The sequence below is a fragment of the Bombina bombina genome, chromosome 2 (assembly GCF_027579735.1).
Source record: "Bombina bombina isolate aBomBom1 chromosome 2, aBomBom1.pri, whole genome shotgun sequence".
Classification (NCBI taxonomy): domain Eukaryota; kingdom Metazoa; phylum Chordata; class Amphibia; order Anura; family Bombinatoridae; genus Bombina; species Bombina bombina.
In genome coordinates, this window is record NC_069500.1 from 809,758,097 (window position 1) to 809,781,185 (window position 23,089).

Consider the following 23,089-nt stretch of genomic DNA (forward strand, 5'->3'; position numbering starts at 1 on the left):
TCACCTGCAGATTGAAGCTCTCCGTCCTCATGTTCTGCAAATTGTGACGCAGTATCTGACATGGCCCTATTATTATCAGCGCACTCTGTTCTCACCCCAGAGTGATCTCGCTTACCTCTAAGTTCTGGTAATTTAGACAAAACTTCAGTCATAACATTAGCCATGTCCTGTAGGGTGATTTGTAATGGCCGCCCTGAAGTACTCGGCGTTACAATATCACGCACCTCCCGAGCGGGAGATGCAGGTACTGACACATGAGGCAAGTTAGTCGGCATAACTTCCCCCTCGTTGTTTGGTGAATGATGTTCAACTTGTACAGATTGACTTTTATTTAAAGTAGCATCAATGCAATTAGTACATAAATTTCTATTGGGCTCCACCTTGGCTTTTGCACATATAGCACAGAGATATTCCTCTGAGTCAGACATGTTTAACAAACTAGCAATTAGACTAGCAAGCTTGGAAATACTTTTCAACTCAATTTACAAGTAATATGTAAAACGTACTGTGCCTTTAAGAAGCACAGAAAGAACTATGACAGTTGAATAACAATGAACCGGAGAAGTTATAAAAACCAAATTTTTCCCGGTAAAGGCATAAATTTAGCAAAGGATTGCCCCCATTAGCAATGGATAACTAACCCTTAATAGCAGAAAAAAATGTATAAAATATAAACGTTTTTTATCACGGTCAAATTACAATCTCACAGGTCTGCTGTGAGTGATTACCTCCCTCAAAATAAGTTTTGAAGACCCTTGAGCTCTGTAGAGACGATCCGGATCATGCAGGGAGAGAAACAGACTTGTGACTGAATTTCTGATGCGTAGCAAAAGCGCCAAAATAGGCCCCTCCCCCTCACACACAACAGTGAGGGAAGTTCAGTGAAACTGTTTTAAATTTAAAATAAACGACAGCCAAGTGGAAAAACAGTGCCCAAAACAATTTTTCACCAAGTACCTCAGATAATTAAACTATTTAACATACCAGCAAACGTTTAAAATCTAACAATATGAAATGTTATTAAAAAGCCTGCTGCTAGTCGTCCCACTGCAAGATAGGCTAAAAGTTATATGCATACAGTATTGTCCCAGTGAAGTGCCATTCCCCAGAATACTGAAGTGTAAACATATATATACATAACAGCCTGATACCAGTTGCTACTACTGCATTTAAGGCTGAACTTACATTATATCGGTATTGGCAGTATTTTCTCAGTCAATTCCATTCCTCAGAAAATAATATACTGCAACATACCTCTTTGCAGGTGAACCTGCCCGCTGTCCCCTGATCTGAAGTTTACCTCACTCCTCAGAATGGCCGAGAACAGCAAAATGAATGTTAGTTACGCCGGCTAAGATCATACAAAAACTCAGGTAGATTCTTCTTCAAATTCTACCTGAGAAGGAACAACACACTCCGGTGCTGTTTAAAATAACAAACTTTTGATTGAAGATATAAAAACTAAGTATAATCACCACAGTCCTCTCACACATCCTATCTATTAGTTGGGTGCAAGAGAATGACTGGGTGTGACATAGAGGGGAGGAGCTATATAGCAGCTCTGCTTGGGTGATCCTCTTGCACTTCCTGTTGGGGAGGAGTTAATATCCCATAAGTAATGATGACCCGTGGACTGACTACACTTAACAGGAGAAACCCTCTTACATTAAGCAGATATAAATCCCCAAACTGTTCAAATAATCTCCCTGAAGGAGATATTAATCCTTGATCCTATCAAGGTATAAAGGAGCCACACTGTGACCCTGTATAGCGTTTTACAATGTGTATATATATATATATATATATATAACGGTCTTACCCTCTAGGATCCATGCTGTGGAACAGGCACAGCCTCTCAAGTGTGACAGTCTTGCAGCAGCACTTCTGACATGGACTTGATTGTGTAACAGCAAGCAGTGAAACTCGTCAGTACTGATTGCTCAGGAGCTGTTAGCGACAGTCTGGATGGGTTCGCAAAAAAACTTTCCCTGCATCTCCAGACTCTAACTTTCATCAATACTCTCAGAGAGGTTTATATGATTACTTAAAACTCCAGTCCTTTCTCGAAGAGAACATACCCATACAGGACTATCCAAATCTTCTGACAATTCTCTGCCACCTCCTATAGTGACGAAAGGCAAAGAATGACTGGGGTATAGGGGAAGTGGGAGGGATATTTAAGCCTTTGGCTGGGGTGTCTTTGCCTTCTCCTGGTGGCCAGGTGTTGTATTTGCCTTATGGAAGGAAACATTTGTTGCATGTAGTTTTCATCTTAAAATTAGAGAATGAGGGATTAAAAAATTATCTCTGCAGCAGCTCCATTGCAGGGAAATACATGAAAGTAAAGTTTAGCTGTGCTAGCTGACCATACTGATTAGTTTTACAGTAATCTTCAAATATTTTTGAATTATCCAAATCCATCAACTGTTGAGAGCTTGTTTTTTTTTTGTTTTTAATCACGTAATTTAATTAAAATCATTAATGACTTTTGTATTGTTATTTCATAGAGAACATATCAATGAGCGTTGTTTTTAAAAAAAAAAAAAATGTATTCATGCTATCAGCGCTGCGGAATCTGTTGGCGCTCTACAAATACCTGATAATAATAATAATGCTAAATCTACTGTAACATTGCTCTGGTGTCATTGCTTCCATTTTACCAGTAGATGGCAGTATAGATGCACTAATAATTTTTTTCAGGCGTTGTGTTTTCTTCATTGTGGTGCTAAATGTATTAATAGTCCATTAACAACTGCAAAATAACTTGTACTACAGCAAAGAATAAAAGTTGTAATGCTAGTACAGTAACCCTCTCGTCTGCCCTATGTTTGTGTTTTTTTTTTTTTCCCATTACTCTTTGAATCTTGTTCATGATACCTGTCTTTGTAATGCACGTTTTGTATTCCCATTTTACGTTTTCCTTTTTCTCTCTTGTCTCCCTCTTATACTGTATAATAGCATAGCTATAAAACACTAAATATATTATTTATATATATATATATATATATATATATATATATATATATATATATATATATATATATATATATATATATACATACATACATCTATCTGATAATTTCCACTCTTCCTCTTCCAGTGTATGTGATCATAGCCATATTCTGCTTGGCTGCATCCATCGGTCTGTACAGCTGCCTGTCTCCATTTGTCCGCAGAATCCCATATGGTAAATGCAGGTACGTTGCTAGGATGTATTAAGTATTGCAAAAGGAGGAATTGATTGTGCTGGTTGACAAGTGACATTAAAGGGACTTAAAAGTGCAAAAAGAAAACGCTTTTAACGTACTGTAGTTTACATATAACTATTTAACCCCTGCAAGGTCGGCTTCACAGCAGCATTGTACTACTGGAAGCTAGCTGAACATATTTGGTGAGCCAATGACAAAGAGGCACATGTTTGTAGTCACCAGCTATCTCCCAGTAGTGCATTGCCGCTCCTGAATCCTTTTCAACAAAGGATACCAAGAGAACAAAATAAATCTGATAATAAAAGAAAAAATGAAACGTCTCTTAAAATAGCATGCTCAAGTTTAATTTTGACTTTTGTGCCCCTTTAATAGACCATTATTTGAATATTTCTGCTTGATCCCAGATAAGTGAGATCAGCCATTTTCTTTACACTACCTTTCTCCCCCCCCCTCCCCACAGGAAATCCTATTAACGGCACTGAAAACCTTTCCACTATGCTTATACATAAATGTCTGTCCTTTATGCTTTAGGGTTCCAGACAACAACTTGCCTTATTTCCACAAGCGACCTCCAATCTGGAAGCTGCTGCTGGCAGCCTTCTGCATCAATGTCAGCGTCATATGGGGAGTATATAGGAACGAAGATCAGTAAGTAAACTCTACACAATCTGTGCAACAGAGCGCCAGGTATGGTGTGAGACAGTAAACATCATTTTTACTAATGACGTGATTGCTTCTTGCGTTTCCTCTTAGATGGGCCTGGGTCCTCCAGGATATTCTTGGCATTGCATTCTGTCTGTACATGTTGAAGACAATTCGCCTACCTACATTTAAGGTACTTTGTGTGTTGATGGGCTCCTTTTTGTTTTTTTCTTCCTTCTTAGTTTTCTTTTTTTCTTTTTTAATTGACATGAGTTTGATATAATTTGACACTACTTTATATTCATTCTCATTTTGTGACATAAATGATCATTCAAAAGCAGCTATGGCTGTCTCTTAGTATATGGGCATGCAGATGTGAAACTGAAGAAGTAGCATCAGGGGAACAGGGTGTATTAGTAAAGTTGAAGTATGTTCTGCACTTTACACTAATACAGCATTCTTTAACCTAAGGCCAAAATGATCCAAGCTATGTGCATCAATGAGGGACCCAGCTGAAGATTTACTGTGAATCACAGATCAATGAGGGACTCAGCTGATGAGTTACTGTGAATCACAGATCAATGAGGGACTCAGCTGATGAGTTACTGTGAATCACAGATCAATGAGGGACTCGACTGATGAGTTACTGTGAAACACAGATCAATGAGGGACTCAGCTGATGAGTTACTGTGAATCACAGATCAATGAGGGACTCGACTGATGAGTTACTGTGAAACACAGATCAATGAGGGACTCAGCTGATGAGTTACTGTGAATCACAGATCAATGAGGGACTCGACTGATGAGTTACTGTGAAACACAGATCAATGAGGGACTCAGCTGATGAGTTACTGTGAATCACAGATCAATGAGGGACTCGACTGATGAGTTACTGTGAAACACAGATCAATGAGGGACTCAGCTGATGAGTTACTGTGAATCACAGATCAATGAGGGGCCCAGCTGAAGTTTTACTGTGAATCACAGATCAATGAGGGACTCAGCTGATGAGTTACTGTGAATCACAGGACACATTGATAGTTGCTGTTTCAAATGCACCTTGTGGCTCTGTTCTGTTCCCAGGTTCACGCCTCTGATTCGTTATTTCTAGTCATGTGTATGCTGAGGTTTCAGATGCCTCATAATGCGGAAGAAGTTGCTGCTCACTTAATTTGTCTATTTTTGGAGTCGGATTTCTTCTTGTGAAAATGAAACACACTAAGATCTGGATTTGCCCTGATCTTAGTGTGTTGCACTTTCACAAGGAGAAATCTGTCTCTAAAAAGAGACAAATGCTGCGAGTGGCCGCATTCTGAGGCATCTGAAACCGCAGCATACACATGACTAATTGTTTAATTTGAATTGGAGTAAAGAAGAAAAGTTACTGCATTCTTTTCTGCTGGAGATAACATGGTTAGGACTATACTAATGTGCATTCTTACATTAACATTACACAGGTGCTGGACTGTTTCATTTCATTGTACTACTAGCTGTAAGTGTGCGTCCATACTGAAATTACCTGCTATTTACTTGCTGGGTTGTTCATATACTGCGCATATTTTATATTAATCCTCTAAGTTTGGCCAAAGGTAGAAACTCTGTTTATTTGCCATTGATCTTTTACTTAAAGGGACACTGAACAAACATTTTTTCTTTCGTGATTCAGATAGAGCATGCAATTTTAAGCAACTTTCTAATTTACTCCTATGATCAATTTTTTTTTCGTTCTCTTGCTATCTTTTTTTTTTTTAAAAGAAGTTATTTAGGCCTTTGCTTAAAATTGCATGCTCTATCTGAATCACGAAAGAAAAAATTTGGGTTCAGTGTCCCTTTAATGAATTCTAAAATTGTAACAGTGTAAATCAGGGGTGCTGTGACAAATCAATGGATCTGATAAGGGGCAGCACAGCCTGTGTTATATTTAATGCCACTAAAAATGAATAAAATAAAGGATAATTTCTTAATTGAACATCTGAGTATTACAGCTGCCCTACCGAATATATATTCATAATTGTGTATGATATGAATGTCATTACCAGTCTGCCATTTTGTTTATCATTTCACTGTAACAAGGATGAACTTAAAGGGACATACAAATGCAAAAGGAAGTGCAAAAAGAAAATGCTACAATATAATGCTTGCATATAAGTATGTGTTTAACCCAGAAAATGAGTTACACACATAGTTAAAATTAGCTGTAGAGAGCAGCAACACGCTACTGGGAGATAGCTGGAGACATCTGGTGAGCCAATAACAAGATGCATATACAAATATGTGTAGCCACCATTCAACAGCTAATTCCCAATAGTAAGTTGCTGCATCTGAGCTTATCTAGATATATCTTTTTTTCAACTAAGGATACCAAGAAAACAAAGTAAATATAATAACAGAATTACATTGAAAAGGCCCTTAAAAGGCTCTTACATTGAAAAGACTGATCCACAAGTTTAATTTTGATGTTCATGTCCCTTTAACCAGTTGTTATTGGGACAATAAAATAACTAACTCTGTCCTGTATGTATTATTGTAAACAAAATGATTGTGGTGCATTTTGGTTAAAGCGTAAATATTGGTTGGGAAATGGTTTTTCCTTCCAACAAAGTGGTATGATGTCTGTTCTCATCAATAGCAACTAACTTTGCACATTCATTTGTGTCTCTGTATTTTGCATTGTACTTATATCTCTATTCTGTTTCTATACACAGGGCTGTACTTTACTTCTGTTTGTTCTCTTTATATACGATGTGTTCTTTGTTTTCATCACGCCGTTCCTTACAAAGGTAAGTCTTTTCCTACATGTGTTTTGTGTCTTGAGGCTTTCTCGTGTCCACTCGCTCTTTCATGCAACATATTTTAAAATGCTTATAGAATTTTTTTTGTTTTCAGTGTCTCATCAATTTATGTGCTCTGTCCAGATAAAATCTAGATTAGTGGAGTATTGCTTCTATGAGGAAAACAAAAAAAATGCAAGCAATTATTTTAAAAAGTTTATACTGAATAGCAATAATAGTTTAACAAAGTGCCCCTTAGTCATTCCGTTTGCTTGTCTCTCTACTGATCTCCTTTTTCCAACAGAGTGGAGAAAGCATCATGGTGCAAGTAGCCTCTGGACCATCAGACTCTTACACTCAGGAAAAAGTATGTAGATTTTATTTAATAATCCTCTTCCTCTCCTTTTACTGTAATAGAAAAACAAGCATGTGGGAACTGTTCTTTCCAGTTCCCTTTGAAGCCCTTTACTTGGCTTCTGGGGACTGAATTGACATGCGTGTTTGCTATAATGGGGTTGTTGGATGGATATTGTTGTTTTCTTGGCCCATCCTAGTAGCACTCACCAACGAAGACTGACTTGAAACTTTCATACCATTTTTATTTCCCTTCAATTACATCCTGCAGATGAGACAATTACTCTTAGTCTCTAGACTTTGATATTTGTTCTGCCCCCCTGCCTTTAGGAGCATCACTGATACATAAATGTGGTGGGTGTCATTTACTTTTAGGTAGACGTGTGCTACTGCACAAAAGTAAACATGGCTTACATGTCTAAAAGATTGCCATAAGCTTTAAAACAACGAATACAATACTTTAGATTTGAGAAGCAGAATTGTAAAGTCTTTCAGAAAGGCCAGCCTCATAAATATAAAAGAAGGGTTATGCTTCTTATTGTTTTTTTTCTTAGGAATGTAGGTTCTTGGTGTCCTTTTTTTATTTTTTATTATTATACTTTCAGGCATTAAACAACCATATGAACACACAGGTTCAAAATAGCATATCTTCTAATGCTAATCAATGTTCTTCAAAAACATTTATGGCGATCGTAGACCTCAGAGACCAGTGTCTGTATTATCCACTTGGCTCTGCTCATCAGCACTTTTTTTCCAGCTAAGTTCCTGTTTGTCTGCTTTTCTGTTTTTCCTGTGTACCAAATCCTTTCCAAAGGGTCTAGGTTTTTAAAACTCAAAAAAGGAAGCATCCAAGTGTATGATTATCGAGACGTATCCAAGGATCACTCATGTTAAGCATCAAAGCATTAAATCTGCAGAAGTAGATCTTGTTGCCTTTCAAAGCTACTCAATCCAGTGGCACATAGATGGATGGGAGTCATAGAACAGTTATAGAATACCAATGGTATTATGGGTAATGTAGAAGATACAAGCCAGCTGTTTGGAGTGTTCACATTCCTGAAGTTCTAAAAAAACTGGAAGTTCTTGACCCTGCTATAGCCAGATTTGGAAGAAAAGTTATTTCTTTTGTGTTGGGTTCCAAATAGAGTTTGTTATGAGACTGATAAACTGAGCTTGTTGATTGTTTATTATTCTGCCTTCATTTGTATTCAATTGTTAGGTAAAACTTAAATGGTGTAAGTGCTGCTGGGGGAGGCAAGGTAAATGGAACATTTTCCATATTTTGGCTATGTTCTCTACGCAGCACTTGCCAAGCTTCTTCCCTTCCTTTCTTAACGACTTTTTAAAATAGCTGGTATGTAGCAGTAATGGAGGAGATTTGTACCCACCCAAAAAGATGGAGTTTCAGGTTTGGGATTATGGTTTAGCTTATGATAACATTGGTCAGTCTTCATTGGTAAGTGCTAATTAAAGTACTAAACCAAGATATAGAAACTTCAATATGTGTTACTTTTTTTTTTTTTAATTGTTAATGATAATCACAGTTTATTTATTTCACCAGCTTCCAATGGTTCTGAAAGTGCCGCGATTAAATGCTTCGCCTCTTGCCCTCTGTGACAGACCTTTCTCTCTCTTGGGCTTTGGAGACATCTTGGTACCAGGTAGATACTATACCTAATTACATTTTGCAGAATCTCTACATGAAGTGCTATTTCACAATATGTCTTAATATAAATATGCTTAATGTTTACTTATATTATCAAATTGGCTTTATTTTCTTGGTTTCCTTTGTTGAAGGAGTAGCAATGCACTACTGGGAGCAAGATCAAATTATTTAGTGTGCTAATGTGTGCAGCCACCTATCAGCAGCTAGCTCCCGGTAATGCATTGCTCCTTCTGAACATACTTAGGTATGCTTTTAAAAAAAGGATACAAGGACAACAAAGTAAATTAAATAATAGAAGTAAATTGCAAAGTTTTTTTTTTAAATGTAATTCTTTATCGGAATCATGAAAGTTTAATTTTGGCTTTACTGTACCTTTAAACCTATTCTTAACACTGCACTTTTATTGTATTGGGTGCATCTAATTTTTTGCTGCTTTGTTTAGGATCAAGTAATAAAGTAAGTTATACTTAATTTTCCAATAAATGTATAGATACAGATATGATTATCATATTTCACTAAAATGTATGTTACATCTCTGTGAGCTTTTTGGAGTAGTTGCAAAATTGACGTATCTAGTAATTTTATGCCATATCTTTTCCCAATAAAAGCCTATGCCGTACTGCATTGTACAGTTGTGGGAAACGGTGTGACTACTGTGTAAACACAGTCTGCCATATTTAAAGAGAGTTAAAAGTGCAAAAAGAAAATACTAGTATGGGTTAGAACACTTTATTATGCTATAACTTGTATATAACTACTTGTTAATTCCTGCAAATGGTTAAACACATAGTTAAAGTCAGCTCCATAGCAGCAATTCATGACTGGGACCTGGCTGAACACATCTGGTGAGTCAGTAACAATGCATATGTGCGTACCCACCAATCAGCTAGCTACCAGTAGTGCATTTCTGTTCCTGAGCCTACTTAGGTATGATTTTTAACAAAGATACTAAGAGGACAAAGTAAATTAATAATAAGAGAAGTATTTTTTTAATTGCATGCTCTATCTAAACAGTTAAATTGTGACTTCCATGTCTCTCTAACAGTGGGATTTTATTGCAAGCTTATAGCACAGGAATACTACACTTGCTGTATGACCAGTAGTTCTAGTATAACATGGCTTTGCAGTGGATAGAAATAGGAGATTGTTTACTTAAATCACACAGTACAGTATAGATCAGAAGATTTATACAATTCTCAAGTATTTATTGCATGTGTATTTAAACGATTCATGTTTTCTTTGTTTTATTCCCTCAGGTTTGCTGGTTGCTTATTGCCATAGGTTTGATATTCAGATGCAGTCATCACGGATCTATTTTGTTGCCTGCACTATAGGTATGCATCATTATCTATTATTATTAATATTCTCTTGCCATAATTGAATCCTTTTTATCTGCACCACCTTATGCAGCTGCCTTTCCCCGTGTGAAATAAGCTCTTCTTCTGTACTGTAGTTTATTTATGTGCTGAAGCTGTGCATATAGAGCGTTGTCTTGCTGAGAAGTTACTCACTTGATTTTTGTTAACATTCTGCTTCTGTGTGGGATCTTTATTCCCTCATGATTCAGACAGACCCTACAATTTTTAAACCATTTTCAAATGTACTTCTGTTATTGGATTTGATTCATTCTTTTGGAATCCTTTCATGGAGCAGCTATGCACTATTGGGAGCTAAATAATAAACATATTGAGTGAGATAATGACGAGGCATATAAGTACAGCCACCAATCAGCAGCTAGCTCCCAGTAGTGCATTGCTGCTCCGGAGCCTACCTAGGTATGCTTTTCAACAAATTACATGCAGTATCTGAATCACGGAAGCTTAATTTCTCCAACATTGGTGTGTCCGGTCCACGGCGTCATCCTTACTTGTGGGAATATTCTCTTCCCCAACAGGAAATGGCAAAGAGCACAGCAAAAGCTGCCCATATAGCCCCTCCTCAGGCTCCGCCCCCCAGTCATTCTCTTTGCCGCTCTGAACAAGTAGCATCTCCACGGAGATGGTGAAGAGTATGTGGTGTTAGTTGTAATTTTTTATTCTTCTATCAAGAGTTTGTTATTTCTCTTGTTAAGTGTAGTCAGTCCACGGGTCATCCATTACTTATGGGATTATATCTCTCCCCAACAGGAAGTTGCAAGAGGATCACCCAAGCAGAGCTGCTATATAGCTCCTCCCCTCACATGTCATATCCAGTCATTCTCTTGCAAGTCTCAACAAAGGAGGTTGTGAGAGGAGACAGGAGTTTTTTACTTAATTCTTCAATCAAAAGTTTGTTATTTTAAAATGGCACCGGAGTGTGCTGTTTTTTCTCTCAGGCAGTATTTAGAAGAAGATGATCTGCCTGCGTTTTCTATGATCTTAGCAGACGTAACTAAGATCCACTGGCTGTTCTCGCGCATTCTGAGGAGGGGTAACTTCAGAAAGGGGAATAGCATGCGGGGTCCTCCGCAAATGAGGTATGTGCAGTATAATATTTTCTAGGAATGGAATTGACTAAGAAAACACTGCCGTTACCCATATGATGTAAGTACAGCCTTTAATGCAGTAGTAGCGACTGGTATCAGGCTGTTAAATGTATGCGCAGTTGAGTTATTTTCTAGGGACTTGAATTTGACTGAGAAAATACTGTTAATACTGAAATAAATGTATAAGCCTTAACTGCAGTAGAAGCGACTGGTAGCAGGCTTAGTGATAACTTTACATAACACTGGAAAAGTTGTTTTTAAAACGTTTACTGGCATGTTAATCGTTTTGTGAGGTACTTTGGTGATAAATCTTTTTGGGCATGATTTTTTTCCACATGGCTAACGTTTATTTCTGCATAGAAACCGTTGTAACAGGTCTCCCACTGTTGTAATATGAGTGGGAGGGGCCTTTTTTAGCGCCTTGTTGCGCAGATAAAATTCTAGCACAGTCTTCCTGCCTTTTCCTCCTTGATCCAGGACGTCTCCAGAGAGCTCAGGGGTCTTCAAAATCCAATTTTGAGGGAGGTAATCAGTCACAGCAGACCTGTGACAGTGTGTTTGACTGTGAGAAAAACGTTAAATCTAAAATTTATTATCCGGTTGTGGGTATTGAGTGGTTAATCATCCGTTTGCTAGTGGGTGCAATCCTCTGCTAAATTCATACATTTATTGTTAAAATTGTTGGCTATAACTGAATTAGTTCATTGTTATTTCAACTGTGACAGTTTTTTTGTGTTTTTAAAAGCGCTGCTGCGTTTTTTCATATTGCTTGTAAATTCACTGACAGTTTTTTTCCAAGCTTGCTAGCCTTCATTGCTAGTCTGTTAAACATGTCTGATACAGACTTCCGGTGGGCGGAGCTAGCGGCTGGCAGCAGAAGTACAGAGCTCCGGGAATCTGCTTCATATTAATGGTATTATTTGCTGCCAGCCAACGTTCCCCACGACGCTGCCTTGCTGGGTTGCACTCTACGGTACCCCATCCGGCCTAAGAACCATCGTGAAGGGCAGAAAATCGCCCTTGCCTCGGAAGTCAAAATCGAACTGCGCCACACGGCGCGAGCGGTAACGCTAACCGGCGCCATATTGGAGGAGCTCCCCCCTTCACCTCTGTGCCAGCTTCAACTCAGAACGGACCTTACAAGCAGACCGGCCTTGCATGTGGTAATCGGACGGATCAGGTGAGAGGCGGTAACACCGCGGACTATTACACAGCTGGTTAGAACCGCTCCACCTCAAACTATAACCGTGTGAGGCCCTGATAACGGACTCCCCGGAGAGTATTCCATGCATGCCCATAAGAGATTGCTGCACACTCTGTAAAAATAATGTGGATGCACTAATGTAAACTCAGATACATCAGCTTTAACCTACAACAAGGCACAACCTCACTTCCCTACAGGGAGACAAACTTGCTATTAAGTTTTCAACAGGGGGATATCGGCCTTCTCCTACCCCAGTAGTTGCTAAGGGGGGAGCGTTTAAACACCTGCTCTGCTTGAGAACTGATCATTGGGACAATCCCTGCATAAACCGTATATTGCTCTATACAGACTTTTCCTATACAGACTCTTTTCACCTCATAGCTGGTATAGCTCAATTTTTTAGGATTGTATTTCTGATCCATCAGCCCAGAACCGCTCCACCTCAAACTATAACTGTGTGAGGCCCTGATAACGGACTCCCCGGAAAGTATTCTATGCTTGCCCATAAGAGATTGCTGCACACTCTGTAAAAGTACTGTGGATGCATTGGTGAAAACGCAGATCAATCAGCTTTAACCTACAACAAGGCACAACCTCACTTCCATACAGGGAGACAAACTTGTTATTAGGGTTTCAGCAGGGGAATATCGGCCTTCTCACGCCTCAGTGGTTGTTAAGGGGGGAGCGCATAAACACCTGCTCTGCTCGAGAGCTGATCATTGGGACAGTCCCTGCATAAACCGCATATTGATCTATACAGACTTTTCCTATACAGACTCTTTTCACCTCATAGCTGGTATAGCTCAATTTTTTAGGATTGTATTTCTGATCCATCAGCCCTGATTAAGCCTGCTACACAAGACAGAAAAGGAAAAGAAAAAAAAAAAACACCTTTGCTTACATAGTTGGTACAGCTAAATTTTTATTTTACACCTGCATTTTGGCATGTGATATCTGCAAATTCAATATCTGTGTCCTCATCTCCTCCATTTTCCCTCCACATACCTACCTTGATTGCTGCAAAACACAGTGCAACAGCGCCCTCTGGTGACTCGTACACAGTGTCAGAACATTCCTAGCAACTGTCTGTATTTTGTTCTATGAAAGTGGACGAGTATTTTCACAGGCTGCCCTCGCCTTTAAGTAGCACAATGAGCCACAGATCAAAGAATCAGGAAAAAAAACAAAAGTCTCTGACAGAAACGCAGGCAAACCCATCATTTGCAGATGCTGAAGGCAGTATTTCAGGAGATCACTCTTCACTCCTACAGGAGCTCAAGGCTTTCTTTTTACCAAAAATGGATAGCTTGCAGGCTGGTGTGGACACCCTAACCAATGAGGTGCGGCTCTTCTCCACTCGCATGTCAGCCGCGGAACAAAGAATTTCAGGGGTTGAAGACAGACAGCAGGAATCTGAGGTTTCTTTAAAACGCCTACTGAAACAAAATCAACAGCTAATGGATAAGGTGGAAGACCTAGAAAACCGCTGCAGGCGAAATAATCTATGAATCATAGGCGTTCCTGAATCCATTACTAGAATTTGCCGCCTTAACTCTCCCGAAACTCCTGGGCCTGCCCCAGGACTGTCTACCTCTGGACATTGAAAGATCTCACCGCATAGGCCCCAACAGATATCTAGAAAATTCCAAAGAGAGGCCACGACAAGTAATCTTTAGATGCTTAAATTTCCAGGATAAGCTAGCCCTCCTGCGAGCCTACAGGGCGGCTAAGGAAGTCATCTTTGAAGATCACCGTCTCTTACTTTTCCAGGACTTTTCAGTTGAGGTCACTAAGAGACGTAAGGACTTTGCATCTATCTGCTCTACACTGCATGATCAGGGACGTAAATTTGCACTCATGTTCCCAGCTACCTTGAAAATTCAAAGTCTTTCAGGCCCTAAAACCTTTCATACGCCTGCGGCAGCACAGGCGTACCTGGCATCAGAGCGGAGACAGGACAATGGCTGATGAGACTCTTTTAAGTATTATCGTTTAAAATTTCTTGTCATATGCATCATGTTGATTACATTATGTATTTTGCTTTGGCGAGTCCTGTGGCTCTGGTCATGTTTGCCAATCTTGGCTATGGCCGGAGGCACGGTTCCGCACATGGCAACTTGTTATCTCTGTTATTACACTACCTGTCCAGGTTCATGTTTGTATTTGCATTGCACTGTTAAGGCTGGGAAACATTATGCAGCATACTTAAACCTTAGTTCTAATATGAGTGTTATTAAGACAGTTCATAGCTACCGCTGGTTTCCCCTAAGTCCCCTAGTAGGCTTAGTTTTTGGCCTATCCCTCACAAGTTCAAGCGGAGACCCTCTGTCCACCACTTGCCTTTTGATCGATGCAGATTATAGTATCACTGTTGTGTTCAGGCCCCAGGGCATCGACACCGAATATAAAAAACATAGTTCCCTACCTCTAAGCCCATATATACTTCCACTTGACTACCTAGGGCCTATCCACCTGCTCCTGCCAAATGTAAAATCCCTTGGTAAATTTTCTCATTTTAAACTCACACTAAACATTCCAGGGCTATGTATGGCTTTACTGCTCCCTGACCCCTCCCTCAAGAGCAGAACTCTAGTTCTAAGATGTTATGCTTCCTGCTATCATGCTGTGTTTTTGTTCATCAAATGGTTCTTTTATAAACAGAATACCTCTGGGACGATACCTATTGACATTGCTACTACCATGGGTATTGACCTCTTACCTATACAAATTGTAAACATTGCTGTATGTTCTTGTCTCTTTTGTAGCGATTGCTGGATTGGGACCTGGAGGCCTCTGGACCCCCCCTCCTTCATCACGTCATCCTGCCCTGAGGACACACCTGTGCTTTTCCATAACTGTAAGTCACCTATTACTACCTACACCTCAGACACCACAGGGGACACTTGCTAGGACACTACCTATTAGGTCGTGCCCTCTCAACCCTTACACTCTGTAGACATGACTCTCCCCCTTAAAATTATAGCGTGGAATGTAGGGGGCATCACATCCCCGGCAAAGAGAAGTAGGATTCTCCACCACCTACACTCACTGAAGGCTGATATTGCTATGCTCCAGGAGACAAAACTGACAGTTGAGGAACATGCGAAGTTAAAAATCAGATGGGTGGGACAGGTCCTCAGCTCCCCTACAGAGGGCAGGAAAAGAGGAGTTGCCATTCTAGTGCGAAAGGGTTTAGCGGCCTCCTTGTCAGCAGTGAACATAGACAAAAAGGGACGATACATAGTCGCATCACTTCGGACCAATGCACATACATACACTCTCTGTAATGTTTATGGCCCTAATGAGCATGATCCCCCCTTTTGGACAAATTTATTGGCGATATTGGCCGCACAGAGTGCCCCTTTAATAATAGGAGGTGATTTTAATCTGGCTCAGGCTCTTCCGCTAGATAGGTTTAGAGATCCCTCAGCATCTGGCTCTTTCAAAAAACATGTGATCCGTTACAAACGTGAAGTATCCTTGATTGGATCCTTCAAGGAGACTCTGAGTTTACTAGATGTCTGGAGAGCAAGGAACCCGGATGAGAGGGATTTCACTTGCCTCTCAAAAACTTACCATACTATGTCGCGTATTGACTATTTCCTAACTGCCTCAAGCATAACGCCACACATCTTATCTACTTACATTGGCCCAGTCACCTTATCAGATCACGCCCCAATCACCCTGATACTGCAACCACATCCCCCTAGACCTCCAAACAGAAGTTGGAGATTTCCTCTCCACCTATATAACAACATTGAGTTCCGTAGACACTTAAAGGCATCCTGGACGCATTATGCATCTGACAATGCTTGTCATTTGGATACGCCAGATTTGTTCTGGCACGCCTCAAAAGCGGTAATGAGAGGTCATATAACCTCCTTTGCAACACACCATAATAAGCAACTTACGAGAGTAGATGAGACTCTCCTTGCTCAACTCACTGCGGCTTACAATAGCTACTTACATACCCCCACGCCAACATCTAGGAAATCTTACTACGATCTCAAACAGACAAGGGATACTTTCTTAGCTCAACAAGACAACAAGGTCAATATTCACAGACAGGGTCGCTATTACCGTCATGGTAACAGGGCTGGTAAACTGCTGGCCAAATTAGTTCATTCCTATAAACCCAAGTCCCAAATTCTAGCCATTAAATCTAAGGGTACCCTCACCGCCAACGCCAAGGAAATTATGACTGAATTTGTAGACTATTATACTTCCCTGTACTCTAAACAACCTATCCATATAGAAGCCAAGCGTGCCTTCTGGGACGCAGTAAAACTCCCCACTCTTACGGAAGAGCAGTCTTCCCTGTTAAATTCTCCTATAAGTCCCCAGGAGGTTCTCAGGGCCATACGACAAAGCAAACTGGGTAAAGCAGCAGGCCCGGATGGGTTACCTGCAGAATATCTTAAGTTATTGGAGGAGGAACTAGCACCAATTCTCTCATCCTTGTATTCTGCTTACCTGGCGGGCACTGAACAACTAAATGATAGATTCTCTGAGGCTAATATCTGTCTCCTTTTGAAACCTGATAGAGATCCCACCCAGACTTCTTCATATCGTCCAATCTCCCTATTAAATGGGGATTATAAACTTCTAACAAAAATCTTAGCGGACAGGTTGGCAAAGGTTCTTCCACATATAGTTCATGCTGATCAAACGGGTTTCGTAAAGGGCAGATCCTCAGTTATTAACATTAGAAAGACTCTCGGCGTCGTGTCCCATTACTGGTACAACACACATACACAATCCCCATCCCAACTACCAGACGCGTGCCTTCTAGCACTAGATGCTGAGAAGGCGTTTGACCGGATCGAGTGGGATCACCTACATACGTCACTGTCGCGCTTTGGTATGCAGGGTGACTTCCCCAGCTTTCTACAAAGATTATACTCAGCCCCTAAGGCCTCTCTTCTAATCAATGGAGGGCTCTCTCCTTCCTTTACGCTACAACGGGGTACGAGACAGGGATGTCCCCTCTCCCCTCTCCTTTTCGATTTAGCAATCGAACCCCTGGCGTCCTACATCAGGCAACAATGTGCCGGCTTAGATATATGTGGCCAAAAGCAGCATCTATCACTTTACGCCGATGACTTACTGCTCTTTGTAGGAGATCCTGGTTCTAACTTACAGCCTCTTTTGAAAGTTATCGATGATTTTGGCAAGTTTTCGGGGTATAAGATCAACATTGACAAATCAGAGGCCACCTGGTTGCAAAACTCCCGAAACATGACCTTAGTAGATTTTGGTCTTAAGACTACTCAGGGTAGTTTTAAATACTTAGGCATATGGATACATGTTAACCCACATATGTTATACTCTTTGAATCTCGCTGGGACTATAGGTGACATTAAGCAAATGCTGCTGAGTTGGATGAAACTCCCTCTCTCTCTTTCGGGTAGGGTGCACCTTTTTAAAATGGTTGCCCTGCCCAAACTTCTTTATCCATTACAGATGTTGCCTCTTCTCCTCACTCAAAAGGATGCGACATCTTTGCAAACTGCCATTGGGAACTTTGTCTGGCAGGGCAAAAAACATAGAATAGGCAGAACCCCCTTGTCAATGACAGTGGGAGGAGGAGGGCTCCGTCTTCCTAATATAATATGGTATAACTGGGCGGCTCTCTCTAGATTTGCATTGGACTGGCTGGTAGGGAAAAACTATTATACTGTCCCTGACCTAGAGTCTAACATCATTAAACCACTGCATTTAGCTTATCTGCCTCATGCACATTTGAAATCTCTATCCCCGTTCATTCAAAACCATATACTGTTTAGGGATCCTCTAAGAGCCTGGACCAAGATTTGTAGACTCTGGGGTATACAACGTTTGGCTAGTAAATATCTCCCGATCCAGGGTAATTTAGACTTCCTCCCTGGTTACACCACGCAAGCATTTCAGACATGGCAACAATTACAACTCACACGACTGCATCAACTTTTCCGACCCCTGACTCTAGAAATACTGCCCTTCCAAGACCTAAAATCACGTTATAACCTCCCGCACACACACAAGTTTGCATATTTTCAGTGCCGACACTACGTATCCACATTGATTTCAGAGGGACTCCTCTCTGTAGAAGCCTCTAATTTAGATACATTGAGTGCGCTGGCGAAGTTGGGCCCTCTGAGGCTGTCACATACATATAACTTACTGATCCGTCACTCTAAGGATCATGTGCTTCATGGCATTGTATCAAAGTGGTCCCATTTTGGGGAGCTAGAGATTGACCCGTCATTGATCACCACGAGTTTCGAGAGGGCACACCAAAGTACTATCTCTGCAAAATTGAGGGAATCACACCTGAAATTCTTACATCAAGCTTACATCACTCCTGGCCTAAGGGCTAAATGGGTTGAAGGAGCACTCAACTCCTGTAGTAAATGCCGTCTTGAATCTCCTGATTGGGTGCACCTACTCTGGAGTTGCCCTAAAATACAAAAATTTTGGCAAAAAATTGCGTACTGGCTATCCAAATTAACTAAACAAACTGTGTCCCTCTCGGCACAACATGTGATCTTTCTGACACCTAGAGATCAGACATACAAGCACGACATTTTTTTAAATACCATACTCATGCTAGCTAAACAAATTATCCTGAGAGAGTGGACAGGGGACCGAAACTTACCTTTTCAACACCTACTTAAAACAATTCATGATCAGATGCTGATTGAGCAGGCAGATACTAGGGGGGACCCTGAGAAAAGAGTCAAGAGATTTCTCCTCAAATGGGAGGATTATTTGCTGCACCTACCTGACACAGTAAGGGATAGGGTTCTGCTTCCTTTTAAAAATAGCCAATATGTTTTAAATGAAAACCTCAGAGGAAATTGGTGTCTATCCACGGATCAGGCCCGTGAGTGACCTGCATTTCGAGGGAGGGGGGACCCGGAGGTACTCTGGGTAAGTATGGCTGCTATATGTTATTTTTCTTCCATTCTTCTCTTCATTTCATTCTTCTTTGTATGCTATTATCTTTCTTCCCTGCTCTTAGCTGATATGTTCTCTTTCTCGTTTTCTCCTCTTTTTCTTTGGTTGATTGTAAAAAATGTTCTTAGAAAAAAGTTGAGTCCCAGGACATACATGATGATCACATATACTTATTGTATTCCTTTGCTGGTATGCTTTGATATAACATGCTCTGAAAACTGTTTTGTTCTGCAGGTGAACACTTTGTCACACCTGCATTATTATGACTGCATTTACCATGTATGACTCGGATTCTTTTCTATAAATAAAGTTTAAAAAAAAAAAAAAATGTCTGATACAGATGAATCTACTTGTTCATTATGTTTAAAAGCCAATGTGGAGCCCAATAGAAATTTGTGTACCAATTGTATTGATGTTACTTTAAATAAAAGCCAGATCTAATTTCTCTGAGGCTGACTGCATGGAGATTGAACGCTTGATTCTATCAAAGCGTGGCTTCTCGGAGTCAGTTATTGATACCTTAATACAGGCTCGGAAACCTGTTACCAGAAAAATTTACCATAAAATATGGCGTAAATACTTATATTGGTGTGAATCCAAGAGTTACTCATGGAGTAAAGTTAGGATTCCTAGGATTTTGTCCTTTCTACAAGAGGGTTTAGAAAAGGGTTTATCTGCTAGTTCATTAAAGGGACAGATTTCTGCTCTGTCTATTCTGTTACACAAACGTCTGGCAGATGTTCCAGACGTTCAGGCTTTTTGTCAGGCTTTGGCTAGGATTAAGCCTGTGTTTAAGACTGTTGCTCCGCCGTGGAGCTTAAACTTAGTTCTTAAAGTTCTTCAAGGTGTTCCGTTTGAACCCCTCCATTCCATTGATATTAAGCTGTTATCTTGGAAAGTTCTGTTTTTGATGGCTATTTCCTCGGCTCGAAGAGTCTCTGAGTTATCTGCCCTACACTGTGATTCTCCTTATCTGATTTTCCATTCAGACAAGGTAGTTCTGCGTACTAAACCTGGGTTTTTACCTAAGGTGGTTTCTAACAGGAATATCAATCAAGAGATTGTTGTTCCATCATTATGTCCTAACCCTTCTTCAAAGAAGGAACGACTTTTGCATAATCTGGACGTAGTCCGTGCCCTGAAGTTCTATTTACAGGCAACTAAAGATTTTCGTCAAACTTCTTCCCTGTTTGTCGTTTACTCGGGGCAGAGGAGAGGTCAAAAGGCTTCGGCTACCTCTCTCTCTCTCCTTTTGGCTTCGTAGCATAATACGTTTAGCCTATGAGACTGCTGGACAGCAGCCTCCTGAAAGAATTACAGCTCATTCCACTAGAGCTGTGGCTTCCACCTGGGCCTTTAAAAATGAGGCCTCTGTTGAACAGATTTGCAAGGCTGCAACTTGGTCTTCACTTCACACTTTTTCAAAATTTTACAAATTTGACACTTTTGCTTCTTCGGAGGCTATTTTTGGGAGAAAGGTGCTTCAGGCAGTGGTTCCTTCCGTTTAAAGTTCCTGCCTTGTCCCTCCCATCATCCGTGTACTTTAGCTTTGGTATTGGTATCCCATAAGTAATGGATGACCCGTGGACTGACTACACTTAACAAGAGAAAACATAATTTATGCTTACCTGATAAATTTATTTCTCTTGTAGTGTAGTCAGTCCACAGCCCGCCCTGTCTTTTAAGGCAGACCTAAATTTTAATTAAACTCCAGTCACCACTGCACCCTATGGTTTCTCCTTTCTCGTCTTGTTTCGGTCGAATGACTGGATATGACATGTGAGGGGAGGAGCTATATAGCAGCTCTGCTTGGGTGATCCTCTTGCAACTTCCTGTTGGGGAGAGATATAATCCCATAAGTAATGGATGACCCGTGGACTGACTACACTACAAGAGAAATAAATTTATCAGGTAAGCATAAATTATGTTTTTAAAATAGTGCCGGTTTGTACTATTTACTCTAAAACAGAAAAGGATGAAGAGTTCTGTTTAAAAGAGTATGATTTTAGCAGCAGTAACTAAAATCAATTGCTGTTCCCACGCAGGACTGTTGAGCCCAGAGAACTTCAGTTGCGGGGAACAGTTTGCAGACTTTTCTGCTCAAGGTTTGACTAGTCCATTTTCTAACAAGTGTAATGCTAGAAGGCTGTCATTTTCCCTCTTTGGGATCGGTAAGCCATTTTCTTAGACTCATAACAGAATGAAGGCTTATTAATGGGCTATATACTGGTTGACACTTTTGTGGGCTAAATCGATTGCTTAATTCAATATTTATATGTGGTTTGAGTGTTTTTAAAACCTGATAATAATGGGGTTACGTTTTTAGGCGCCAGGCAGTTGTTTAGACACCTTTCCAGTCAGGAAGGGCCTTTCACTCTAGTAGGCAGAGCCTCATTTTCGCACCATTTCTTTTGAATGCAGTGCATGCAGCTTCATGTGAGAGGGTCTGGTGGCCATTAAAAACGTTCCTGGAAGGCTTATTTTGGTGACGAATAACCCCCAAGGACAGGTGAAGCCGCAGCAAACGCTGTGGCTGGGACTGTAGTGGGTTTAAAATTGCTAATTGATAAAACAGCTCCGGTTTCCTCATTTAAGGGGTTACAAACTTGAAAATTGGTGTGCAATACTTTTAAGGCATTAAGACACTAGGGTGCAAATTTGGTAAAGATCGGATATTTCCTTCATAGTTTTTCACATATCCTGAAATAAAGTGTGCTCTGTTTAACATTTAAAGAGACAGTAACGGTTTTGTTTAAAAACGGTTTTATCGCATTAATAGCCTGTATAAGCCTGTCTAACATGTCTGTACCTTCAGATAGATCATGTTCTGTATGTATGGAGGCCAAGGTGGCCCCCCCTTCAAATGTATGTGATAATTGTGCCATGGCGTCCAGACAAAGTAAGGACAGTACTGTCACATTTAATAAGGTTGCCCAAGATGATTCCTCAAATGAAGGTAGTGGGGATAGTTCATCATCCTCTCCTTCTGTGTCAATACCAGTTATGCCCGCGCAGGCGATTCCTAGTACATCTAGTGCGCCAATGCTTGTTACTATGCAACAATTAACGGCAGTAATGGATAATTCTATAGCTAATATTTTATCCAAAATGCCAGCATTTCAAAGAAAGCGTGATTGCTCAGTTTTAAATACAGTAGAGCAAGAGTGCGCTGACGATAATTTATCTGTCATACCCTCACACCAGTCAGAATTGGCAGTGAGGGAGGTTTTGTCGGAGGGAGAAATTTCTGATTCAGGAAGAATTTCTCAACAGGCAGAACCTGATGTTGTGACGTTTAAATTTAAGTTAGAGCATCTCCACGCCTTACTTAAGGAGATACTAACTAAGCTGGATGATTGTGACTCTCTGGTCATTCCAGAAAAATTGTGCAAAATGGACAAATTCCTAGAGGTCCCTGTGCACCCTGATGCCTTTCCGATACCTAAAAGGGTAGCGGACATAGTGACTAAGGAGTGGGAGAAACCAGGCATACCTTTTGTCCCACCTCCTATATTTAAGAAAATGTTCCCCATGGTCGACCCAAGGAAGGACGCATGGCAAACAGTCCCTAAGGTTGAGGGGGCAGTTTCTACGCTAGCCAAACGCACGACTATTCCCATTGAGGATAATTGTGCTTTCAAAGATCCTATGGATAAAAAATTGGAGGGTTTGCTTAAAAAGATTTTTGTTCAGCAAGGTTTCCTCCTCCAACCAATTTCATGCATTATTCCTGTCACTACGGCGGCGTGTTTTTGGTTCGATGAACTAGAAAAGTCGCTCAATAAGGAGACTCCATATGAGGAAGTCATGGACAGAATTCACGCACTTAAGTTAGCGAAT

At 40.5% G+C, this 23,089-nt stretch overlaps 1 protein-coding gene across 3 annotated transcripts in view; it reads left to right on the forward strand.

The window, feature by feature from the left end:
• The window catches only part of SPPL2B (signal peptide peptidase like 2B), a 160,945-nt gene that overhangs the window by 120,520 nt on the left and 17,336 nt on the right, over positions 1 to 23,089 (forward strand). For all 3 annotated transcript variants that reach the window (XM_053703023.1, XM_053703024.1, XM_053703025.1), the window contains exons 7-13: positions 3,101 to 3,197; positions 3,741 to 3,857; positions 3,963 to 4,044; positions 6,557 to 6,631; positions 6,927 to 6,989; positions 8,538 to 8,637; positions 9,899 to 9,976. In XM_053703023.1, the coding sequence (XP_053558998.1) occupies positions 3,101 to 3,197; positions 3,741 to 3,857; positions 3,963 to 4,044; positions 6,557 to 6,631; positions 6,927 to 6,989; positions 8,538 to 8,637; positions 9,899 to 9,976 (612 nt within the window). The remainder of the gene's footprint in view (positions 1 to 3,100; positions 3,198 to 3,740; positions 3,858 to 3,962; positions 4,045 to 6,556; positions 6,632 to 6,926; positions 6,990 to 8,537; positions 8,638 to 9,898; positions 9,977 to 23,089) is intronic.